Source organism: Aulostomus chinensis, chromosome 8 (genome assembly GCF_037954235.1).
Source record: "Aulostomus chinensis isolate RoL2024-O1b breed Wild chromosome 8, RoL_Achi_v1.0, whole genome shotgun sequence".
Taxonomy (NCBI): domain Eukaryota; kingdom Metazoa; phylum Chordata; class Actinopteri; order Syngnathiformes; family Aulostomidae; genus Aulostomus; species Aulostomus chinensis.
In genome coordinates this window covers 7,419,302-7,440,098 of record NC_141327.1, presented here as the reverse complement: position 1 = coordinate 7,440,098, position 20,797 = coordinate 7,419,302, and the positions used below count along the sequence as shown (strand labels likewise).

At 42.3% G+C, this 20,797-nt stretch overlaps 1 protein-coding gene across 2 annotated transcripts in view; it reads right to left on the bottom strand.

Moving 5' to 3' along the window:
* Positions 1-20,797, bottom strand: part of LOC147256968 (glycine receptor subunit beta-like) — a 95,121-nt gene that overhangs the window by 55,862 nt on the left and 18,462 nt on the right. For both annotated transcript variants that reach the window (XM_086210693.1, XM_086210692.1), the window contains exon 4: positions 2,968-3,035. In XM_086210693.1, the coding sequence (XP_086066819.1) occupies positions 2,968-3,035 (68 nt within the window). The remainder of the gene's footprint in view (positions 1-2,967; positions 3,036-20,797) is intronic.

Genomic DNA, 20,797 nt, shown 5'->3' with positions numbered 1-20,797 from the left:
ATGCACAAACCATTTTATAGAACCATCGTGCTAAAAATAATTGTTAAATAAACTTAACTGATTTTGTACACTGGACCCAGTCACAACCTTTCGCTAGTAACCAAACTCATGTTAAGGGTTAAAATAAACTCTCCAGGGGAAATTCCTGGCGTGGTGGTGTTGGCAACTGGTAATCAATTTGATATTAATTTCCTTAGTTGCTGTTTTTAGGATTAAAAATCATAAAAGCAATTAACAAAATTATATTATACTATTCTCTGCCCTTCTCCACTCACCACACTACTTTGTATTTTCTCTTCAGTTGGTACTTTGAGTTCCTTTGTTGTACTTTGTCATCATTAAATACCCCCTTTTGTTGAACACTCCTTGCCCGCCATCTGTATTTGGGTCCTGTTTTCCTCCACTACACTGACAAATGTGCTCCATAGCCCCCCCTAGGCATCTAAAAGGGGCATCACAGCCCGCAGAAATGTCGTAGAGACATTGAACCAAAACTCAATGATTTGTCTAATCAAGACCTACAAATCATACACTGACACCCCTGACTTAAATCAAAGTACAGCTTTATGCCAATTTTGGACCCTGAACAAACGTCATCTGCTCCTAGGGCATTAATGATATCGCCTTCAATGATAGCGCCTTCAAACTTTATACATGACTTATGACACTGTGCTGAACAAGTTATTGAAAACTTTGTAATAACCTAAATGGTTTGGATTCTGTAAGCACCGAAAGTTGCTGTGCCACATTGCACCTTACAATGCAAACCAATAGGGAGGCATCTCTGTATGTATACTTGGTCAAACTGAGGCTTCTGATGTCTAAACTAAGTTTGACCACTTTCCAACCTGTATCACTGGATTCGGGACAAAGTTTCCTAATGTGAAATCTAATGTAAGATTTGGCCAAAGTCATGGGATTTATGAGGATATATCACAATAAGAGTACCCTAAAATCTTCATCAAACTGACAGGGCAAAGGGAGGAAGGAAGCGGGGGGGGGGGGGGGTGTCAGAGCTGTCAGCTCAGGTCTGAAAACATCTACATGCCTGTGACATAAGCCCATTGACTGGACCGCACCCTCACATGTGTGAGGGTGCGAAGGCCCATTCAACGCTGCTTGCAGCTTTAATAATTGAATTAGTCAGACACCAGAGGATGATAGGCCATGAAATCATGCTCCTGGAGTATTGCACAGTGCCTTCAACTCCAACACTGGAGGGGTAGAAATGGAGAGAGGTTTGTGTCAGTATTATATGAGAACAAAAAAAGAATTCAGAGCAGAAAAAAAATTTGAGTGCAGAAAAAAAATTGAGAGCAAAACTTTTCACACTGAAAACAAAAAAAGACTTGAGAGCAACTATTGACAAGGCAAACGCAAAAAAGTTATTGTATGTGTAATTAAATGTATTGCTCACAAATTTAAAAGTTTTGCTTGCAAACTGTCTTCTTTCAAATAGTTTTCCCTTGCGCTCAGGTTCTTTTTTTTCTCTCTCAAACCTAAGTCTTGCTCTGCAGTGCAGTCGTCCGAAGTTGTACTAAAAGAGTGAGAAAAAAGATAAACAATTTAAATGTGACCTTAAAAAAGGAAAATCAAATTGAGGATTTGGAGCATTGTGACACCCCATAGTTATCTTTAATCCAAAAAATCAAAACACAGTTGGTTATTGAGACCTAAATTTAGAACTATCACAGGCATCAGGTATTCCAGTTTATCCCCGAACCCCCACGGTTGGTTCTTTGCACCCTCTCTTCTTGCTCACCTTTGTTCACCTCACATTCAGCAATTGTCCACAGATCCACAAACCCTTCACCATAAGTATCACCCCTGTCATTCTCCACCATTACAACTTGCCTCATTAAAATCTATCCCTGGATGAATAGCAACTTCGTCACAATCCTCTGCAATACATCAGAAAGAATCAACATTTGCCACTAGTCCTCTCACCCCTCTCTCAACATCCGTGTTCTGAAAGTCACAGCTACTCCTTGTGTCCGAAACCTGACCTGACATCAACCTGGATCCCAACTTTTCTTTTAAGTCACAACCTTATAACCAAAATGTCGTCCTTTGACCTCCATAATATTGCTTGACAACAGCAGTTGTTCTCAGCAAATGAAAACAGAATCTATGCATTCTTAACTTTAAGACTGGAGAACTATGCAAGAATCTTAAATGGCCTCCTCTCCACTCTCCTTCAAAAACTCAAGTATTACATAACTTTGCTGTCCGGTCTCTCACCAACTCAACACCTTCCCTTGACCCCATACAGCGAAAACAGGAACTCCCTTTACTCAGCAGGGTTGGGTATTGTTTGGATTTTACCGATTCCAAGTCCGATTCTCAATATCGATTCCTGTTCTAAACGATTCCGATTCTTTGAGATGGAAGTCAAAAGGTCACAAACTATTCATCAGGAGAATTTTTTGGGGTTTGAAAAAGCCTTAACACAGGCTAATTTATTTATTCACATTGCCTATTTTAGTCAAAAAACCAAGATCTGCAGCCCAGATGGATGTACTGTGTATGTATATGATGTATGTACAACTCTGCTGGCTGGGGTCCCTGGCTGCTTAACGACGCAGCAGCAGGTTGTGACTGGCTAATGTTAGCGTCACTTTGCGAGCGTTCAACTACTATAAACAGATATACAAATAGGTTCCAAATACGAACCAGTTCACGGTATCCAACCCTACTCCTCAGCCATCAAAAACTCGTTCCTTAAGTTCAAAAATTACCTCAAAAACCATCTCTTCCATACAGCCTACATTGCATGACTCCAACCCCCTCTGCTGTAACACTCACACTTGTCATTTTGTGATTCCTTTTCCCTTCTGTTTTGTCATAGCAACATTGAGCACCACAAAAGCACACATAAAATTATATCAATTATGTATTTTTAAAAAAATACTGTGTGTGTGTGTGTGTGTGTGTGAGTGAGAGAGAGAGAGAGAGACACACACACACCATAGTAGTCTCCTGGATAGAGCCAAAGCTGTTAATGAAGATGTTCACCCTTGACTCAACTGGGATACCTGTAACACACAAAGAGAGAAAGAAGAGAAATATGACATGCGTATGTGCTTTATCTTATGTAATAGAGGGACATGCTGCTGCATATTGTCCAATTAGATGTTGATGAGACACTCATCTATTTTTCACTGGTTATTAATTGTACGCTTCATTGCTGATTAAGAGTACACAAAGGGCTTTGTTTAGGCAACAGTGTCTTACTGGACCTCCCAGTCTGTGACTAGAAACTATATGATTAGCTCCAGCATCTCACTATTTTATCTGTTCTGTCACTTTTATTGTTCCCCATTGAGGTAACTCCGAAATCGCTTGTCTGTCTATTAATTCAAATGTGATTTTAAGAGAGACAGCAAAAGACAGAGGTATGGCGCAGAGGTGATAAAGGTCAATGCTGTGCATATCACACACGATACTGCAAGCAAACAGATGTTCTTGCAAAACACCGAAGAAGGGACATGCACAGACATTTTGTAGGGGCTGTTGCCTTCCCTAAAAAGGGTACCCCACAACCCCAATATTAGGCATCCCTCTTGACCTGATATGTATCTGAATTTTGTTAAATTCAGTCATTTACTAACTATATATCAATTTTAGACTCGCAAGGATTAATGAAATAACACGTTATTGCCCATATCGTTTCTTGTAACTAGTTCAAGCAGCATATAATTGTGTTTTGAGTTTAACACCACCATCTATCATTTGGTATTTGTAAAATATGAGGGTATAACTCAATGGTCCTTCATCTAATTCCTTATCAGCCCCAGAAACTGTGTGTCATGTTCTATGTGAGCTTTGCCTGTTTTTTCATTGCTTTCCTCTGCCCATTGGCATTTAAGAGTAGCTGTCGTGTCACATGTCTTATGTTCGTGCATTGGGCATAACATAGTTATGTGAAATGTTGCAGACGTTGTATTGTAAGTTTCTGCTGTTCGGTGGTGCTGTGGTTGTTGTATTGCGCCTGGCTGGGAGCTCTGTGATAGATTGGTTGACTCTGTTGGGTGTGTATGTCGCGCCAGGGTAAAATGTGTGTGTGTGAATGCTACAGCGTTGTGCAGCTTCTTCTTTGGACCCTTTCTCAGATATAATAACATGACAGTCTGATCAGGAGAAGCATAGCTTCTACATGCCATGCAGTCTGCTTGCAGCTCCAGCTATTATCTTGTTTCCTCCTGCTGTTTGTGCCTAAGAAATTATCGCTTGTGAGTATTGTTCACATTTCTAATTAATTCTGTTCTTGCAGATTCCTGTAGTGCATTTTTGAAATATTGGATACATGTTTGTTATTTACATGTAACTTGTGCTAATGCTAATTAACAATTACAGCTATTTGTATTATCATTATCAGGTTCATGTGGCCTCAGTTTCTCGGTCTTGCCGTTATGCCCTCTACAACATCAGGAAGATCAGACCCTTCCTGACCCAACAGACCACACAGATTCTGGTTCAGGCTCTTGTCATCTCATGCATTGATTACTGCAACTCTCTTCTGGCAGGCCTCCCTGCATGCTCATTCAAGCCTCTGCAGATGATCCAGAATGCAGCAGCACATCTGATCTTCAACCAGCCCAAAAGGGCACATGTCACCCCGCTGCTGGTTTCTCTTCACTGGCTTCCAGTGGCAGCCAGGATCAAATTCAAGGCACTTCTCTTGGCTTACAAAACAATCACAAGAACGGCTCCAGCCTACCTGGAATCCCTGATCCAGGTCTACTCTCCTTCTCGCCCACTACGCTCTGCATGCGAAAGACGCCTGGTGCTTCCAGCCCAGCGCTGCTCCAAATCTCTAGCCAGACTCTTCTCTTCTGTCATTCCCAAATGGTGGAACAAACTACCGAACTCTGTGCATTCTGCTGAGTCCCTTTCTACTTTTAAGAGACAATTGAAGACTCAATTGTTCAGAGAGCACCTAGGCACTTAACCTGACTCTTCTCCTCTTTGTCCTGTGGGGTAGAATAAGTCAGAGGGTCCAAGACCCAGCACTTAGTGATTATGTAGCACTAACTGTGTTGTGTGATGTTGTATGTTTGTCCACAAAAAAAAAAGGGAGGGGGGGGGGGGCGACACTTCTTCTGCCACTAGATGGCAGTACCTGTGACCAAATCACAACTGAAGCACTTTTGCGCTTCCTATGGGCTTTTCCTTAATTAAGTCTAAATCCTTGCTTGTGTTGTACATCGCTTTGGACAAAAGCGTCTGCTAAATGAAATTGTAGAATTGTAGAATTTCTTGAAATATATAACGTTATTTTGATGACTATACAATAATTGGTAATTATTTCCTTGTATCATTTCAGTTTTACAATTTTTTTTTTTCATGAGAACGAAGACCTCAGTAAAGGACTGTCTTTTACTCCCGACTCCTCTGACTTTCCCTTGGAGCTTGATGCTATCTGTCAATTTGTGTAGACACACACACTGAGGACAGAATACTGTATAAAATATTCAAACTTTGAAAATACATTTTGAAACCAATCTTGTGAAAACTAAAGTATGCAAATTTCAAGCATTAGAACATAAAAAGATATTTTAGGTGATTTTGTATTAACTTGAAAAATTAAAAATTAAAAAATACATTTAGTTAAACATTTATAAAAATTTATAAAATAATGAAAGTGTTTGATAGTTATAACTCTATAATTGAGTATCACAGAATGTATGGATTACAATCATAAAAACTGCCCAGAGACAATAAATAATTGAAAATTAATCATAACATTATTGAAGCAGTAGTGATAGGCTCCAGCTCCCCTGCGACCCTTCACTGGTTAAGCAGAAGAAAATGGATTTATAGATGATTGAAGCAAGTTTCTAGGTTCATACATAATCTGTCATATCATGAGCTAGAAAGCTTTACACATCACATAAAGTTAAGCTATCACTCATCTAGAGTGATTCCAGTCACTCACAGTAATGTAATGGTCGAGTGGTAACAGAGCTGAAACGTTATCTTGCACGTAGTCTGCCATGTTATCCAGAGGGCTACTTACAGTTTGTTCACATAATACAATAATATGTTACACACAACGTGATGTAAATGTGGCAAGCTGGTGCTTCACATAGTTGAGAAAGTGTATGGCAATATGTTTATTCACAGAGCATCACTCCCTGGTCAAGGTGTGTCATTCATGTTTTAATATAAATATGTGAAGATACTTATCCGCAGTGTCCTCATGATGCCAACAAGTGACACAGAGCATGCTCCTGACAGTTAGATTGGGGGTTCCTGGCTCTGGCCCTGACTATGCAGTATCTGTATAAAAGCATTTAACAGAACATGCCTCTAGATCAGTGCAGGAGTGAAATTTAGTTATTGGCTACAATTAACAATGAAAGATAATTTGTTAATTATCCATCCATTTTCTTCTGCTTATTCTTGTTAAGGGTCACAGGGTGGACTGGAGCCTATCCCAGCAGCTTTTGGGCTAGAGGCGGGGTACACCCTGGAGAGGTCGCCAGTCCATCACAGGGCCAACACATAAAGACAGACAACCATTCACACTCAGTCATACCTACGGTCAATTTAAAGTATCCAATCAGCCTAGTCCATCCATCGTCATCTTCCGCTTATTCCTACACATTAAGGGTCGCGGGGGGGCTGGAGCCTATCCTAGCGTCAACGGGCGAGAGGCGGGGTACACCCTGGACAGGTCGCCAGTCCATCGCAGGGCCATCATAGAGAGACGAACAACCATTCACACTCACATTCATACCTATGGTCAATTTAGAGAATCCAATCAGCCTAGTCCCCAAATTGCATGTCTTTGGACGGTAGGAGGAAGCCGGAGTAGCCGGAGAGAACCCACGCAGACACGGGGAGAACATGCAATCTCCACACAGAAAGATCCCGTGCGCGAGCCGGGACTCGAACCCGGAACCGTCAGCCTAGTCTAATTTGTTAATTATTAAAAAATAATAAATCTAATTGAAATTAAGAATAAAAATGGGGCACCACCGGAAAATTCAGACGAATAACCAAATATAGTACAGGCAGTCTCAAAAAGGCTGTTCATCCAGAAATTTCAATATTTGCTGTCATATCTAGGATGAACAGAAGGAGTAGAGGTCGGCACTAACTCTGTCAAGCAGCTTTTATCGCAACACACAGACAAAAAGACCAGGACAACTTATCTTTAAAATATAACAGGGTTCATTTATACTGAGTAAAATGAATGTTAAATTGATATCACCTTATATAATAAATCCATCATATATAATACTACAACAACAGAATACAAGATGGTGTGTGTGTGTGTGTGTGTGTGTGTGTGTGTGAGTGTGTGTGTGTGTGTGTCCGAGGGGAAGCAGAGCAAGATGGTGGGTGTGACGGCCAGAAGGAGGGCTGCAGAGTGTAATGGGGGCTTGCCAATCACATGTGACTGCAATAAAATGAGCAGCTGAGTGGGAGGATTGAATCCTCTGATGCTCAGGTATGCATGTGGTGTGAGAGAATGTGAATGTATGTGTGTGTTAGTGGGAGAAGAGGTGGAGGAAAGAGGGAGTAGAGATATTCAACAGCTGTTCTCAGATGATTTTGGTCAAGGAGCAGTATTCTTCTGTGTCACATAGAACTCGCTGATGAACGGTGTGAGTTTTGACCTTTAACTAACACAACAAGTACTGATCTCAACTGCGGGTGCAGAACAACACAAGTTTGATCGCCTGCAGACGGATCAAATCACAGTTTAGACGCTAGCAAAAAGTGGAAGAACAATGCAAACAATACTCTAGCAATATTGTCAGTGGCAGCAGTGGTCCGCGATCCGTGTAACAGTAGAACACAAGTTAAAACACACTCTAATCACTATGATCTGCCCAGAGCTGCAAGCCTCTTACTTTGCAGGTAAAGTGGTGAGGGTCCATCCTGTCCTTTGTGCAGTGAGGTGGCATTGGTTCACAGCTCTCAGTGGTTACCACGTCTTCCCGGCTGGATGGTTAGTCTCTGGCGAGGTATCTAATTCTGGCTCACAGCTGGGAAATGGGGATTGGTCCTTGAAGAAGTGAGGTCCTGGCTATTCTTCTTCTCCTTGAAACAGGTAGAGCTTTGGCGGCTACCCCCTTCCGCATCCAGGAGAGAGGGTCACTCTGTAGTCTCGGGCCAGGCTACAGTGTGGTTTAACACACAGGTTCTCCCATCGGAGGCGGGTTTGCTGTCCAATTCATAAGCAGTATGCATCGGGGAAGCCGGTCAGCATTGGAAGAGAGGGTTTTAGGACAGAATCCAGGCCGCAACAGAAGAGAATGAGCTTATGGAGTCCTGGCATTGATATATCTATGGGTGACGTCAGTTTGGGGGAATTTTGGGGGCTTTTCACCCAATGGGAGCCATGGAATTTCGGGGGGGGGGGGGGCATGTTTTATGACTCAGGTGCGTGCACCTTGAGTTGGTTGTGTCAGTTTTACGAGTTTAGCTGGCTTTATGGCTTTAGCACAGCTCTTTTTTTTTGCCAGGCGACCGGGTGTGGTTTCCAGGCTTTGGAATTTACATGTAGGCGTCAAAGAGAGTCCATTTTTCAAATGTCAGTCTCATAATCTGAAGTCAGTTGGTGAGGCTAAACAATACTTAATACATTTTAGGGCTCCCCACAGGTCATGGGCCCTTTGACAAAGAGTACTGTAGCTTCTGCAACCCACTGGAGTTTGTTCTACCTTAAAACCTCTGGGAAAGCAATTGTGCAGCAGCTGTGTAAAGAGAGTCAAGTTCAATAGAGTTTAGAGGGAATCATGGCTACAAGCTCCTCAGAGTCTCTAGACATTAAGTAGTGTCAGCTTTACATCTTCTCATATGAAGCCCCACTTGTTATGGAGTAACTCAGGACAGTTAACACAAATTGAAATGTTCATTGCTCATGTTCATTGCTCATTTATCATGGCTAAAGCAAGTTGCCCCTTCTAGGTGAATAGCACTCCATGGCTGGAGTTATCTGCTGCAATGACAGCAACAAGGACACTTGCTCTTAGCCTGTCTCTGAAAACTTCGAAAATTTGTTTTTCCTGGATGTTAAGGATCATATTTGGAGCAGAAGTCACAATTCATGGTGTTTTTTTGTTTTTTTTTCAGGTATCCAAACCCTAAAATCAATCATTTTGATTTAGGAATTTCTGAGAATTCTAAGAACAACATGTAGAGTAAATGGGTTTGGATAAATGCAGCAGACTCTCAGAAATAAAAAAAAAAAAAAAGAAGTTCAACACTCACATGGGCAATAACAGCATGACCTGGACGGGGTGATTGGGAGGAATGGCAGGCCTAACCTGAACCTGAGTGGTGTGTAATTATTGGACTTTTGTGCAAGTCGCAGTTTGTCCATAACTAACACCATGTTTGAACACAAGGATGCCCACTAGTGCAGGTGGCACCAGGAAATCTTAGGTCTATGATCGATTTTATGGTCGTATCATCTGACATTTGACCGCATGTTCTGGACACTTGCATGAAGAGAGGATTATCATCTGGTGGTGAATTGGATCAGGTGGCAGGAGAGGACGTCGCGCAGACCTGGCAGGCCAAAACGAGTAGTGAAGGTTTGCTGGGAATGCCTGGCAGAAGAACCTATCAGAATGATCTTCAACTCCCATGAGGCCATGGAGAATGACTATCAGTCAGCTCCAAAAAGGTTCTGGCAAACTGTCTGTTGCCTCGGGGCGGGAGGCTGCTTATGTCAAATGTGTGTGTTGTGTGTGTGTGGGGGGGGGGGGGGATAATTGGGTGGTGGAAGGAATACATTGAGGAACTCCTCAATCCCACCAACATGTATTCCATGGAGGAAACAGAGTTTGGGGAGTGCTGGGGGGGGGGGGGCATCCAATCTCCGGGGCAGAAGTTGCTGAGGCAATTAAGCAACTCTGTGGTGGCAGAGCTCTGGAGGTGGATTAGATCTGCCCTGGGTATCTCAAGGCTCTATGTGTGGTAGGGCTGCCTTGGTTGACACGTCTCTGAAACATTGCATGGACATCGGGGGCAATGCCTTTGGAGTGGCAGACCGGGGTGGTGGTCCCCATCTTTAAGAAAGGGGACCAGAGGGTGTGTTCCAACTATCGGGGGATCACACTCCTCAGCCTCCCTTGAAAAGTCTACGCCAGGGTACTGGAGAGGAGGGTCAGGGCGACAGTCGAACTTCAGATTGAGGAGGAGCAGTGTGGTTTTCGTCCTGGTCAGCTCTTCACCCTTGGTAGGGTGCTGGAGGGGGCATGGGAGTTTGCCCAACCAGTCCACATGTGTTTTGTGGATCTTGAGAAAGCTTATGACTATGTTCCCAGGGGCACCCTGTGGGGGGTATGGGGGGGATGGCCCCTTACAAAGGGCCATTCAGTCTTTCTACCGGAGGAGTGAGAGTCTGGTCCGCGTTGCCAGTAGTAAGTCAGACTTGTTCCCGGTGAGGGTTGGACACCACCAAGGCTGCCCTTTGCCACTGGTTCTGTTGATAACCTTTATGGACAGAATTTCTACGTGCAGCCGGGTAGTGGAGGGGGTCGAGTTTGGTGGCGGGAGGATGTCGTCTCTGCTTTTTGCAGATGATGTTGTCCTCTTAGTTCCATCAGGCCACGGCTGACAGCTCTTGTTGGGTCAGGTCACAGCCGAATGTGAAGCAGCTGGGATAAGTCCATGGTCCTCAGCCGGAAAAGGGTGGTTTGCCCACTCCGGGTTGGGGGGGAGGTCCAGCCTCAGGTGGAGGAGTTTAAGTATCTTGGGGTCTTGTTCACAAGTGAGGGTAGGATGGAGTGGGAGATTGACAGCCAGATTGGGGTGGCATCCGCAGTGATGCGGGTGGTAAAAAGGAGCTTAGCCAAAAGGCAATGCTCTCGATTTACCGGTCAATCTATGTCACAACCCTCACTTATGGTCATGAGCTTTGTGCAATGACCGAAAGAACAAGATCGCGAATAAAAGCGGACGAAATAAGTTTCCTCGCAGGGTGGCTGAGCCCGCAGGGTGGCTGAGCTCTCCCTTAGAGATAGGGTGAGAAGCTCAGTCATTCAGGAGGTGCTCAGAGTAGAGTCGCTGCTCCTTCATGTCGAGAGGAGTCAGTTGAGGTGGTTTGGGCATCTGGTGATGATGCCTCCTGGACGCCTCCCTTGGGAGGTCTTCCAGGCATGCCCAACCAGAAGGAGGCCTCGAGGCCGACCCAGGACGTGCTGGAGGGATTATATCTCATGGCTGGCCTGGGAACGCCTTGGGATTCCCCTGGAAGAGCTGGTGGAGGCTGGGGAGAGCCATCCGGACCAACCGGATAAGTGGAGGACGACGCCGACGACTTTTTCGGTGAATTTGAGTGACATTGTCTTGTAAATCAGACAAAACTGCGCTGTGTTAATACACTGAGCACCTACAACACAATTTTATACACCATAGTATTATGTTATGAACAGACACAACAGTGATAAGTTTGATAACATTCCGAAGCCTTCCATAAATAACATAGAGCAGAAATAATGATGTACATAGATAATAACAGAAGAAATGACAAGCCCTCCCTCCTCCTGATGCTAACGTTACTAGCTTATGCCAATGTCTAAATCAGTGATTCCCAACCTGTTGGCTGTGATGGTATTGCAAGTTGGGGTGCGGCTTTTTGTGGGGGTCGGAAATGTAATTATATAAAAATAAAATCATACAGAATGTTTTAAATGTTAAAATTCAGTTACATTTAAAATTCATTTCATTTTGTTTTTCCTTCAAGTATTAGACATGTGACAAGGAATTTTTTTATCAGTCGGTCCACTTTGCAGCTAGACCGCATTGGATTTGATTGTTTACGTTTGATGATGATGACTGAAACTGGAGTGTAAGGATGGATAGCTGGTTAGCGACAGCGAGAACTAAAAGGAAAGCGATACAAGACACAGATGGTGAATTGAAAGCCGTCGGGGGTGGGCCGCAAAATTTTTTAAGACTTAACAGTGGGCCCTGAGTTGGAAAAGGCTAGGAACCCCTGGTCTAAACTATGGCTGTGTGTAACTTGACAAACCAGTGGATGATTTAATCAACCTGGACTCATCATTGGTTAGTTTCCCAGCCTCTCTAGGACCTCCATGACTGATAAATTTCAGCAAAATGTTCATGCTGACTGTAGTTGACAGAAAATGCCATGTCCAAGTGTTTCCTTACTCTGTATTGGAGTGTGTTTTTGCTATGCAGAGGTCAGGACATCTGATTGTAGCTTGAGGCTTCATGGATCAAGTCAACCACACACACTCCTAATTTTCTCTCTCACCTCATGCAGTTTCCTGTTTTGCTTTGCGTTTTCTCTCCATTTGACTTAATCTCAATATACCCCCTTTCAAAGAGATCTATTTTGATTTTCCTAAATTTCTCCATGAATATACTTCTACTGATATTTTCGATGTTCATATGAAATGTGGACAACAGTTCCATAATTAGGTAAATGCATTTTCATTCACAAAATACACCAAATTTAACATGCCTCTTTCACATCCAAGCAAGCACAAATGTTTTTACATAAACATACTGATCTTTCAACACCCATCAAATAATACTATTCCAAACAGTACTATTTTTTTCAGTGAAAGCTTAAGGTCTTTTAATTACAGTGATTTGAAAAAGGCTTGTAAAATGCTGTCACCAACAGCTTCAGAATAGTAGGGTTATCCATTCCCAATGTCATATTTGTTTTCATTTGTTTTCATTTTTTATTAGCATGTTAACTTGCAAGGCTAATGTTATGGAAATGATCAGTGTGTTGCAGCATATTTCTGCTCCCTGACCAAAGCAGCTGTCTCAAACTGGCTGCAGCATCTCATGTTTTGGGCACATGCCAGGACTGGCTACTACAGTAGTCCAATATCAGCAGGTAGCTTCATCTGTTTTATATAAATGATCCTTTTTTGTTCCGGTTACCAATTTTAGACAGATCCATAACAACTCCCACCACATTATAACACGGCTGTACAAAAACACAGAAGCTAATATACTTACATAACCATGACAACAACGCTTACCAAAATATCTTGCCAATGACAGGAAAACAGTAAGTCATAAATGATGGAAAATCTTGTCAAAAAGAGGGTTACTGCAGGATACTCACACTACCCAGAATGATGACTTCCAGTAATTTATGCCAGCCAATGAAGCTGAGAACTTCAAGAAGGAAAAAAAAAAACTGGAGAAAGGACTAACCAAGCCTAATTATGGTTGGATACTGATGCAAGTTGAGATGTGTTGATGAATAATTTTCAGTACTATCTGTGTATTGCAGTTTGAGTTGGTCACTATGAGTGCAGCCATAACTGAAAAGTGTAGTGGGATGAACTTAAATTTAAACATGTATTCTTTGCTTTTACATGAACATTCACAGTTTTACATGTGTTTATGCCATGATTGGTATAGCTTTAGTACAGTGGGACACACCGTAGGAGCAGACTGGGGTGTAAAACCTGTTGAAAATTTTCACTTTGATAACTACGACAACATAATACATTTAAATACAAGTGCGAGGGCCCGATGGATTTTTTGCTGGACCGCAATCATGTTGAAATTATTGCAATATTGCTGAAAAGGCCAGTTGCATTCCAGGTTCAAAAAAGTCAAATATAGTGATTAAGTGATTTTTTTTTTCTGGTAAAGCAAAAGCACTGCTTGATATTTTTCAACAACTGAACTGTGCTACATGCTTATAATTTGTAAAGCGGTTGGCTGGGGGCAGTACACTCAGAGCAGTCATGTCTGCCAGTGAGTGCAGAGGCTTGCTTTATAGCTAAGCTGTCCCTACCTCAACAAGATTCACCCATGTAAAGACTGAGACAAAAGCCTTTCCTGAAAGTGCATCATAAGTTTGTCCTCAATTCCAGCCATCAGACATTGCTATATTCACTTTCAGCTTCTGTTGATCGGACAGTAGTGTTGTCAGGATACTGGGTTTCGCAATTTGATACGATATTTTGAAAAGTATTGATATCCCATTCGATTTTCGATACCACACAACCACTCAGAATTTTGTGCAAAAATGTTTTTTATTTAAAGAAAAATAAAGAACTTAATTCTTGAGGTAGAGCTCTTTTTCAAGTTATTCTTACACAATAACTATGCAAATAAGTTTTAAATATGTGTAACCTACCATAGATTAGCTTTAGCTAGTGCTCACTAACAAAACAACATGTTACAGTAAACATCGATAGATGTGATAACTCTAGGCAATACATATGTCAAGTTATACTGTTATGTACCCATTTGAATTCCTTATACAGGTCTGGGTGTCTGTCTTGGAGGTGCTTTGCTACATTCGTCGTGTTCGCTCCTTTGTCGGCACAGCTCTGTTGCATCTCTTGCATATGGGCTTGCTACTGTCCTTTGGCTTTCCTTGTTCATCCGACTCAAATCCAAAGAACCTCCAAACAGCACTTGTGCTGTTTTGTTTATTTATTAAAACTGGTGGCAAAGGTCCTGCAGATGCCATCTCATGGCAGCTGACACATGTAGAGCGATGACACTAAAAAAAATACAGCCAGGTAGAGTATCGATACTATGGAAAAGTCATTTGGTACCGTTTTTATTTTTCAAAATCGATATTTAATCAATAGATCGATATTTTTGACAACCCTACCAGACAGTCAGCTCTGACAAGCCCCGTTCATATCAGCCCCAGGCAGGTACCCATCCCAAATCATCCCAACACCAACCAATAACTTGGGCATCTCTGCAGTGGTTAAACATATGTCATAGCGATGGTGCCAAAACTGGCTTTGACTAGAGGTCAGCGACGTCGGCATCTAGCTTACTAGTGCCATCTTCAGCTCTAAAGGCTGAAATGCTCTGCTGCTTCACTCACACTTGCATGCTTCAACTAGGACTCACCCGTAGTCAGTGAGTAAGCCAGAGCATAAGAAAAAAATGCTTTTTAATCTACAACCTTTATTATTAAGAAAATGAAATAAAACATAAATAAATAAAACAAATGAAAAAAGAAGTCCATAAAAATAACTGAACATGCTTTAAAATAAGCAAGTGATGTCTGGGGTGCTGCCTCTCTTTGGCAACAAATTTTAGCACTGACACTGTGAGGAAATCCATGATACAAGCAGATAAGATATGAGCTGGTCCTCATCATAAATTGAATCAATAAAAAATACTAGCCTCAAACTGATTAAAATGCAATCACTGCAAATTCCTCCACCATTTGGAATCAAATGAAACTCTTATTATTATTGTGATTATTATTATTATTATTATTATTATTATTATGTAAATGGCCCTTTAACGTGACAATCGTTTTTTTTCAATATGTTATTTTTATTTAGTTTACTGATTGAAGCCAAGTTGATATATTTATTTATAAAGCGTTTCGCTGTGAAATGAAAATAGCCGGATTACAGGGTTATTAGTCTGCGCGTTAGAAGTGTACCTGCATGGTGTCTGCTGAATGTGATACATTAGTCTGTTTTATTAGCATCTGGCTGATGAAGGGCACAAGGTTTGTTTTCATACCACTTCAGGTCATGTTTAATGTTTAGGTAAGATCACGGTAACTTTTATGGTTCTATAGCGCGTTTGAGATCGCAGGTACGCAATTGAGCATTGATTTAACGATTCTGTCGGGTTGGAAGAACGGCGATGAGGCTGGTGGTTTCATTTTTATCTTTATTACTATAAAGAAATACATTTGTGTGTTTTGTACTAACTTTAATAGATAAAGTTAACAATTCATATTGATATAAATGTACTGGTTGAAGGTTAATTTAAGTAAAAAAAAAACAATACATAAAGCTCTCGAATATCTCTTTCATTCTCTCGAATGTCATTTAACACAGTTATGAAGAAGGATAATTATATTTTTATTTTTAAACTTTTTTCATAGCTCTTATGGTGTTTTCAGGTGTACAAAGTTCCCGAAATAAACACTTTGGACCATCAGTTAGAGAATCTGACCATTATTCAGCCAGGGATGGTACAATTATTATTATTATTATTATTATTGTTATTATCATTTGCAGCATGGTGGTGCAGTGGTTTGCACTGTCACCTCACAGCAAAAATGTTCCGGGTTTGAGCCCCAGCTCGGGCATGGGGTCTTTCTGAGTGAAGTTTGCATGTTATCCCTGTGTCTGCGTGGGTTCTCTCCGGGTACTCCGGTTTCCTCCCACAGTCCAAAGACATGGAAATGGAGCCTAGGCTAATTTTATACTCTAAATTTGTGTGGCTGTGAGGGTAAATGGTTGTCTGTCTATACAGACTGTGGTGGACTGGCAACCCACCCAAGGTGTATTCCTGTTTCCCTGAGTAGCAATAAATTCATGGACTTCTTTAATGACAAAATTCTACTTATTATATTCCTGCCATCAGCTGACAACAGGCACCTAGAACTTCAGAAACCTTAGAGGCAGCTGCAGGCCTAAACATATACCTGGATAGTTTTTCTCCCACTTACCTTCATGAATTTAGTGCAATAATGTCTTCCTCAAAACCATCCACCAGTCTCCTAGACCCCATCCCAACTAAGCTGCTTAAAGACTTTTTAACCCTTGTTAGCACCTCTCTCTTAGATATGATCAGTGTGGTACTATTGTCGGGTTACATCCAACAGGCCTTTAAAGTCGTAGCAATTAATCCCCTTCTCAAAAAAAAAACCTCTGGGTGCAAACGTTTAAGCCAACTACAGACTAATATTAAATCTTCCTTTTCTCTCCAAAAGCAGTTGCAAAACAGCTCTGTGACTTTCTTCACAGCAACAGCTTATTGGACGATTTCCACACAGGTTTTAAGGTTCAACACAGCACAGAAACAACACAAGTCAAAGTTACCAATGACCTCTTTCTGGCATCAGATGAAGGACTTGTCTCTGTGTTGGTCTTATATCTTAGTGCAGCTTTTGATACCATTGACCATCATATCCTATTAAAGAGGCTTAAACTTGTCATTGGCATGAAGAAACTGCGCCAAACTGGTTTAGGTCATATCTATTAGGTTGATCTCACTTTGTACTTGCTAATGATACTTCCTCTGAAACCACTACAGTCCGCTATGGTGTTCCACAGGGGTCTGTACTTGGACCAGTCTTCTTCACACTGTATCTGCTTCCACTTGGTCACATTATAAGGAAACACTCCATTACAGCTGTACTTACCAATGTGTCCACATGAAACAAAGCAGCTGAATAAACTGGAGGCATGTCTAAAGGAAATAAAAACATAGAGGAACTACAATTTCCTTGTATTAAATTCTGATAAAACTGAAGTTACTGTGCTGGGCCCAAAACACCTTAGAAACACCTTATCTGATTTGATAGGTACCCTGGATGGCATCACCCTGGCCCCCAGCAATACCGTAAGGAACCTAGGAGTTCTCTTTGATCAGGATCTGTCCATTAACTCCCACATTAAACAAATCTCCAAGACTTTGTTCAGCCACACAACACTAAGATCAGGCACATCCACTCTCAAAAAAATACAGAAAAACTAGTCTATGCTTTTGTCATTTCCAGGCTGGATGACTGACAGTACCTCCTGTCAGGCTGCACCAATAAGTCCAGCTGGTCCAAAATGCTGCTGCCCCCATGTTGACCAGAACTGGTAGAAGAGACCTCATCTTTCCTGTATAACTTCTCTGCATTGGCTCCCTGTCAAATTCACAATAGAATTCAAAATTCATATCAGACAGAGCTGATAGGCCCCTATTATCCAAGTAGAACTCTTCTCTCCCAGGATGCAGGGTGACTCCTTGTCCCTAGAGTTTCTAGAAGTTGACTTGGAACCAGAGCCTTCAATAATCAGACCTCCCTCCTGTGTAACCGTCTCCCAGTTTCAATCCGGGATGCAGAAACCCTCTCAATGTGTAAGAGCAGAGTTAAGACCTTCCTTTTTGATGAAGCTTATAGTTAAGACTGCTTAGGCTGGCCCTTAGATATGCTGCAATAGGTTTCCTGTAGGGGGATCTCCCATGGTGCATGGTGCTTCTCTCTCCTTCTCTCGTTGTTCCATATAAATATGAATATAATATATATACATATATATGTGTATGTGTGTATATATATGTATATGTGTGTGTGTGTGTGTATATATATATATATATATATATATATATATATATATATATATATGGCAGGTCGTCCCTCTCCCTTCCACTACATGGCACTGTGCCAAATACTGTGCCTTGGATTTTCCCTAAGGCGGCTTGGGTCGCGTTGGAGCTCACTCCTCAACGTCTGTGCACGGCTGCTGGTCCTGCGGGTTTCGCCACTCAGTAAAGCAGGCTGACGGGGCGGCTTTGTGCGCTGTCTGCGCCCCCCCGACTCGCACTGTGGACCCATAAAGCTAAAAGTGCCGCCACCGTGGATCAGGCGGAACGCTGCTGTTTTTGGTGTTTTGTTTTGGTTTATTTTGTTTGTAGGTTTGCTGGCTCGTTTGCGCCTGCGCTGCTCCCGCAGCGTCCACGCCACGTATACTGGGCACACGCGATATAGCGCAGTGCGCAGCCTGCCATTGTGGCTGCTTTTAATCCGGGGTCTCCCCACTGTTTAAACCGCCAGTTGTTTTGTGGTTATTTTCTCATATATTCTCATTACTTTGCATTTTTCTGTAGTTATTTTTTTGTTGATTTCTTGTTGTTACCAATTATTTTTGGTAATTTTGTTGCGTTATTCTGAGTATTCATCATTTGCTGTGTTATGTTGGATAATCAGTTATTCATAGTTTGTGTAAACTTATTTCTACAACCTTGATTATTTGCTTTTTTTCGTCCTTTAATTATATTGTTTGGTAGGGTGACTTGGTACTAACATTTGTTTATTTTTTGGACAGGTGCTGGAGGGATCGATGGCAGTTTCTTCCTTGGTGGTGGTTCTTCTTTTCACGTTTTCCTTTAGCACTGTGAGTGCAGTGCCACGGGTGATATCGTTTGGAGCATCCCCCCCCCCCCTTGTTTGGTATGTCCCTCTGCCATCCGGTGAGCTCCAGCCCTGTTTCCCCTTTTTTTTGTCCTTATCGTTGTGCCCTCCTGGCCGGCGTTAATTAGGGCCTGAGCCAGAAGGTACTTCAGGGGAAGACCCTATTATGTTTGCTCGGCAGAGCAACACATTAGCAGCGCTAAAAACACTACAAACACACACTAAACAGTGTCCCAGCCCCCCCCAACACCCATGAGGCAGCTTGGCCAGACGGCCAGGAGCCACTTTTCACATACACACCCATTCAAAACCTGGTATTATACTGTTCTTGTTCTCAATGAGTGCGCGCTATATGCGCATAATGCGCATAACGCGCATAATCTAATTTGACCCCTTGAACATGCATGAAATTCGCTGAAATTCGCCACAATCGTTCGGTTGGTATGTCTCAACATTCACTAATCAAAAACAAATACCGGTCTGGCCGCAGTAATAAGAATGCTGATGCACTATCACGGCAGTACATCCCTGGTTCTGAACAACTTTCCACCTTTGTACCTGGTACTTCAGTCCCCAGCCTACTCCAGCGAGTTCCATCCTTGGAATCAGCAACTCAGGCTGTAGTTTCGGCCCTTCCATCGCCCTCGGCTGCAGATCTCCGGTCCCTGCAGGAAGCTGACCCCCTCTTGGGAAAGGTGCTGGACTTCTGGCGGTGAGGGGCACCGCCGACCCCCTTGGAGAGACAGCAGCTATCTCGGCCGGCCATTGCACTGCTCCGTCAGTGGGACCATCTTTTGGAAAGGGACGGTATTCTTTTTCGAAAAGTTTTCCGATCAGATGGGGGAGAACAATCTCTCTAGCTCCTGTTGCCGGGATCACTTAAGGAGGTGACACTGACCCAGCTCCATCAAGAGCATGACCACCAGGGCACAGAGCGTACCACTGACTTGGTCCGGCAGCGCTGCTATTGGCGGGGAATGGCCTTGGACATTAAGCAGTGGGTCTCTCAATGCCAGCATTGTCAGGTGGCTAAGCACTCTGGGCATGGGCCTATTAGCTTCATAGGTCACCTGCTGGCTTCAAGACCGAATGAGGTCTTGACCATTGATTTCACGCTGTTGGAGCCTTCACAGAGTGGATATGAGAATGTCCTGATTTTGACGGATGTCTTCAGCAAGTTTACAGTGGCTGTCCCTACCCGTGACCAACGGGCTTCGACAGTGGCTCAGGTTTTGGTTACAGAGTGGTTTTACAAATATGGGGTTCCGAGCCGCCTACATTCCGATCAGGGGCGAAAGTTCCTCCTGGCCGGCGTTAATTTTTGATTCCATTTTAAATATATATGGTTAAGAAAGAACTGTTTATTTTACACGTGTTTTGTCCTGTGGGCTTTTGTTCGAATCTGCGTGATCCTGACCTATAATTTCCTGGGGCATAGTTGTCACCAGGTGGCGTTGTTGCAACCATTTTTCCCAACTGCCATACTCTGGCGCTGTTGTAATCATACCCACACCCCACCGCCACATATGTATATGTGTGTATGTATATATGTATGTATATATATGTGTGTGTGTGTGTGTGTATGTATATATGTATGTGTATGTATATATATATATATATATATATAGTATGTATATGTGTATGTATATATGTATGTATATGTATATGTATGTATATGCATATATGTATATATGTAAATGTGTGTGTATGTATATGAATTGTATGTGTCTTGCAAACCCAGAAAGTGCAGTCCATGCAAGTAAAAGAAACTGAATAAAATAAAATCATACAGCACCAAAAGTTCAGCCTACAGTTTGCCTTAATCTAGCATTAATAAGCAGTTGTCTTTTGTGAAATAAAAGTTGTGCATTTCTATGGAGGTGAGTGTAAGCTTGAATCTTTTTGACCTTCAAAAGGGGTTAACTTTCCTGC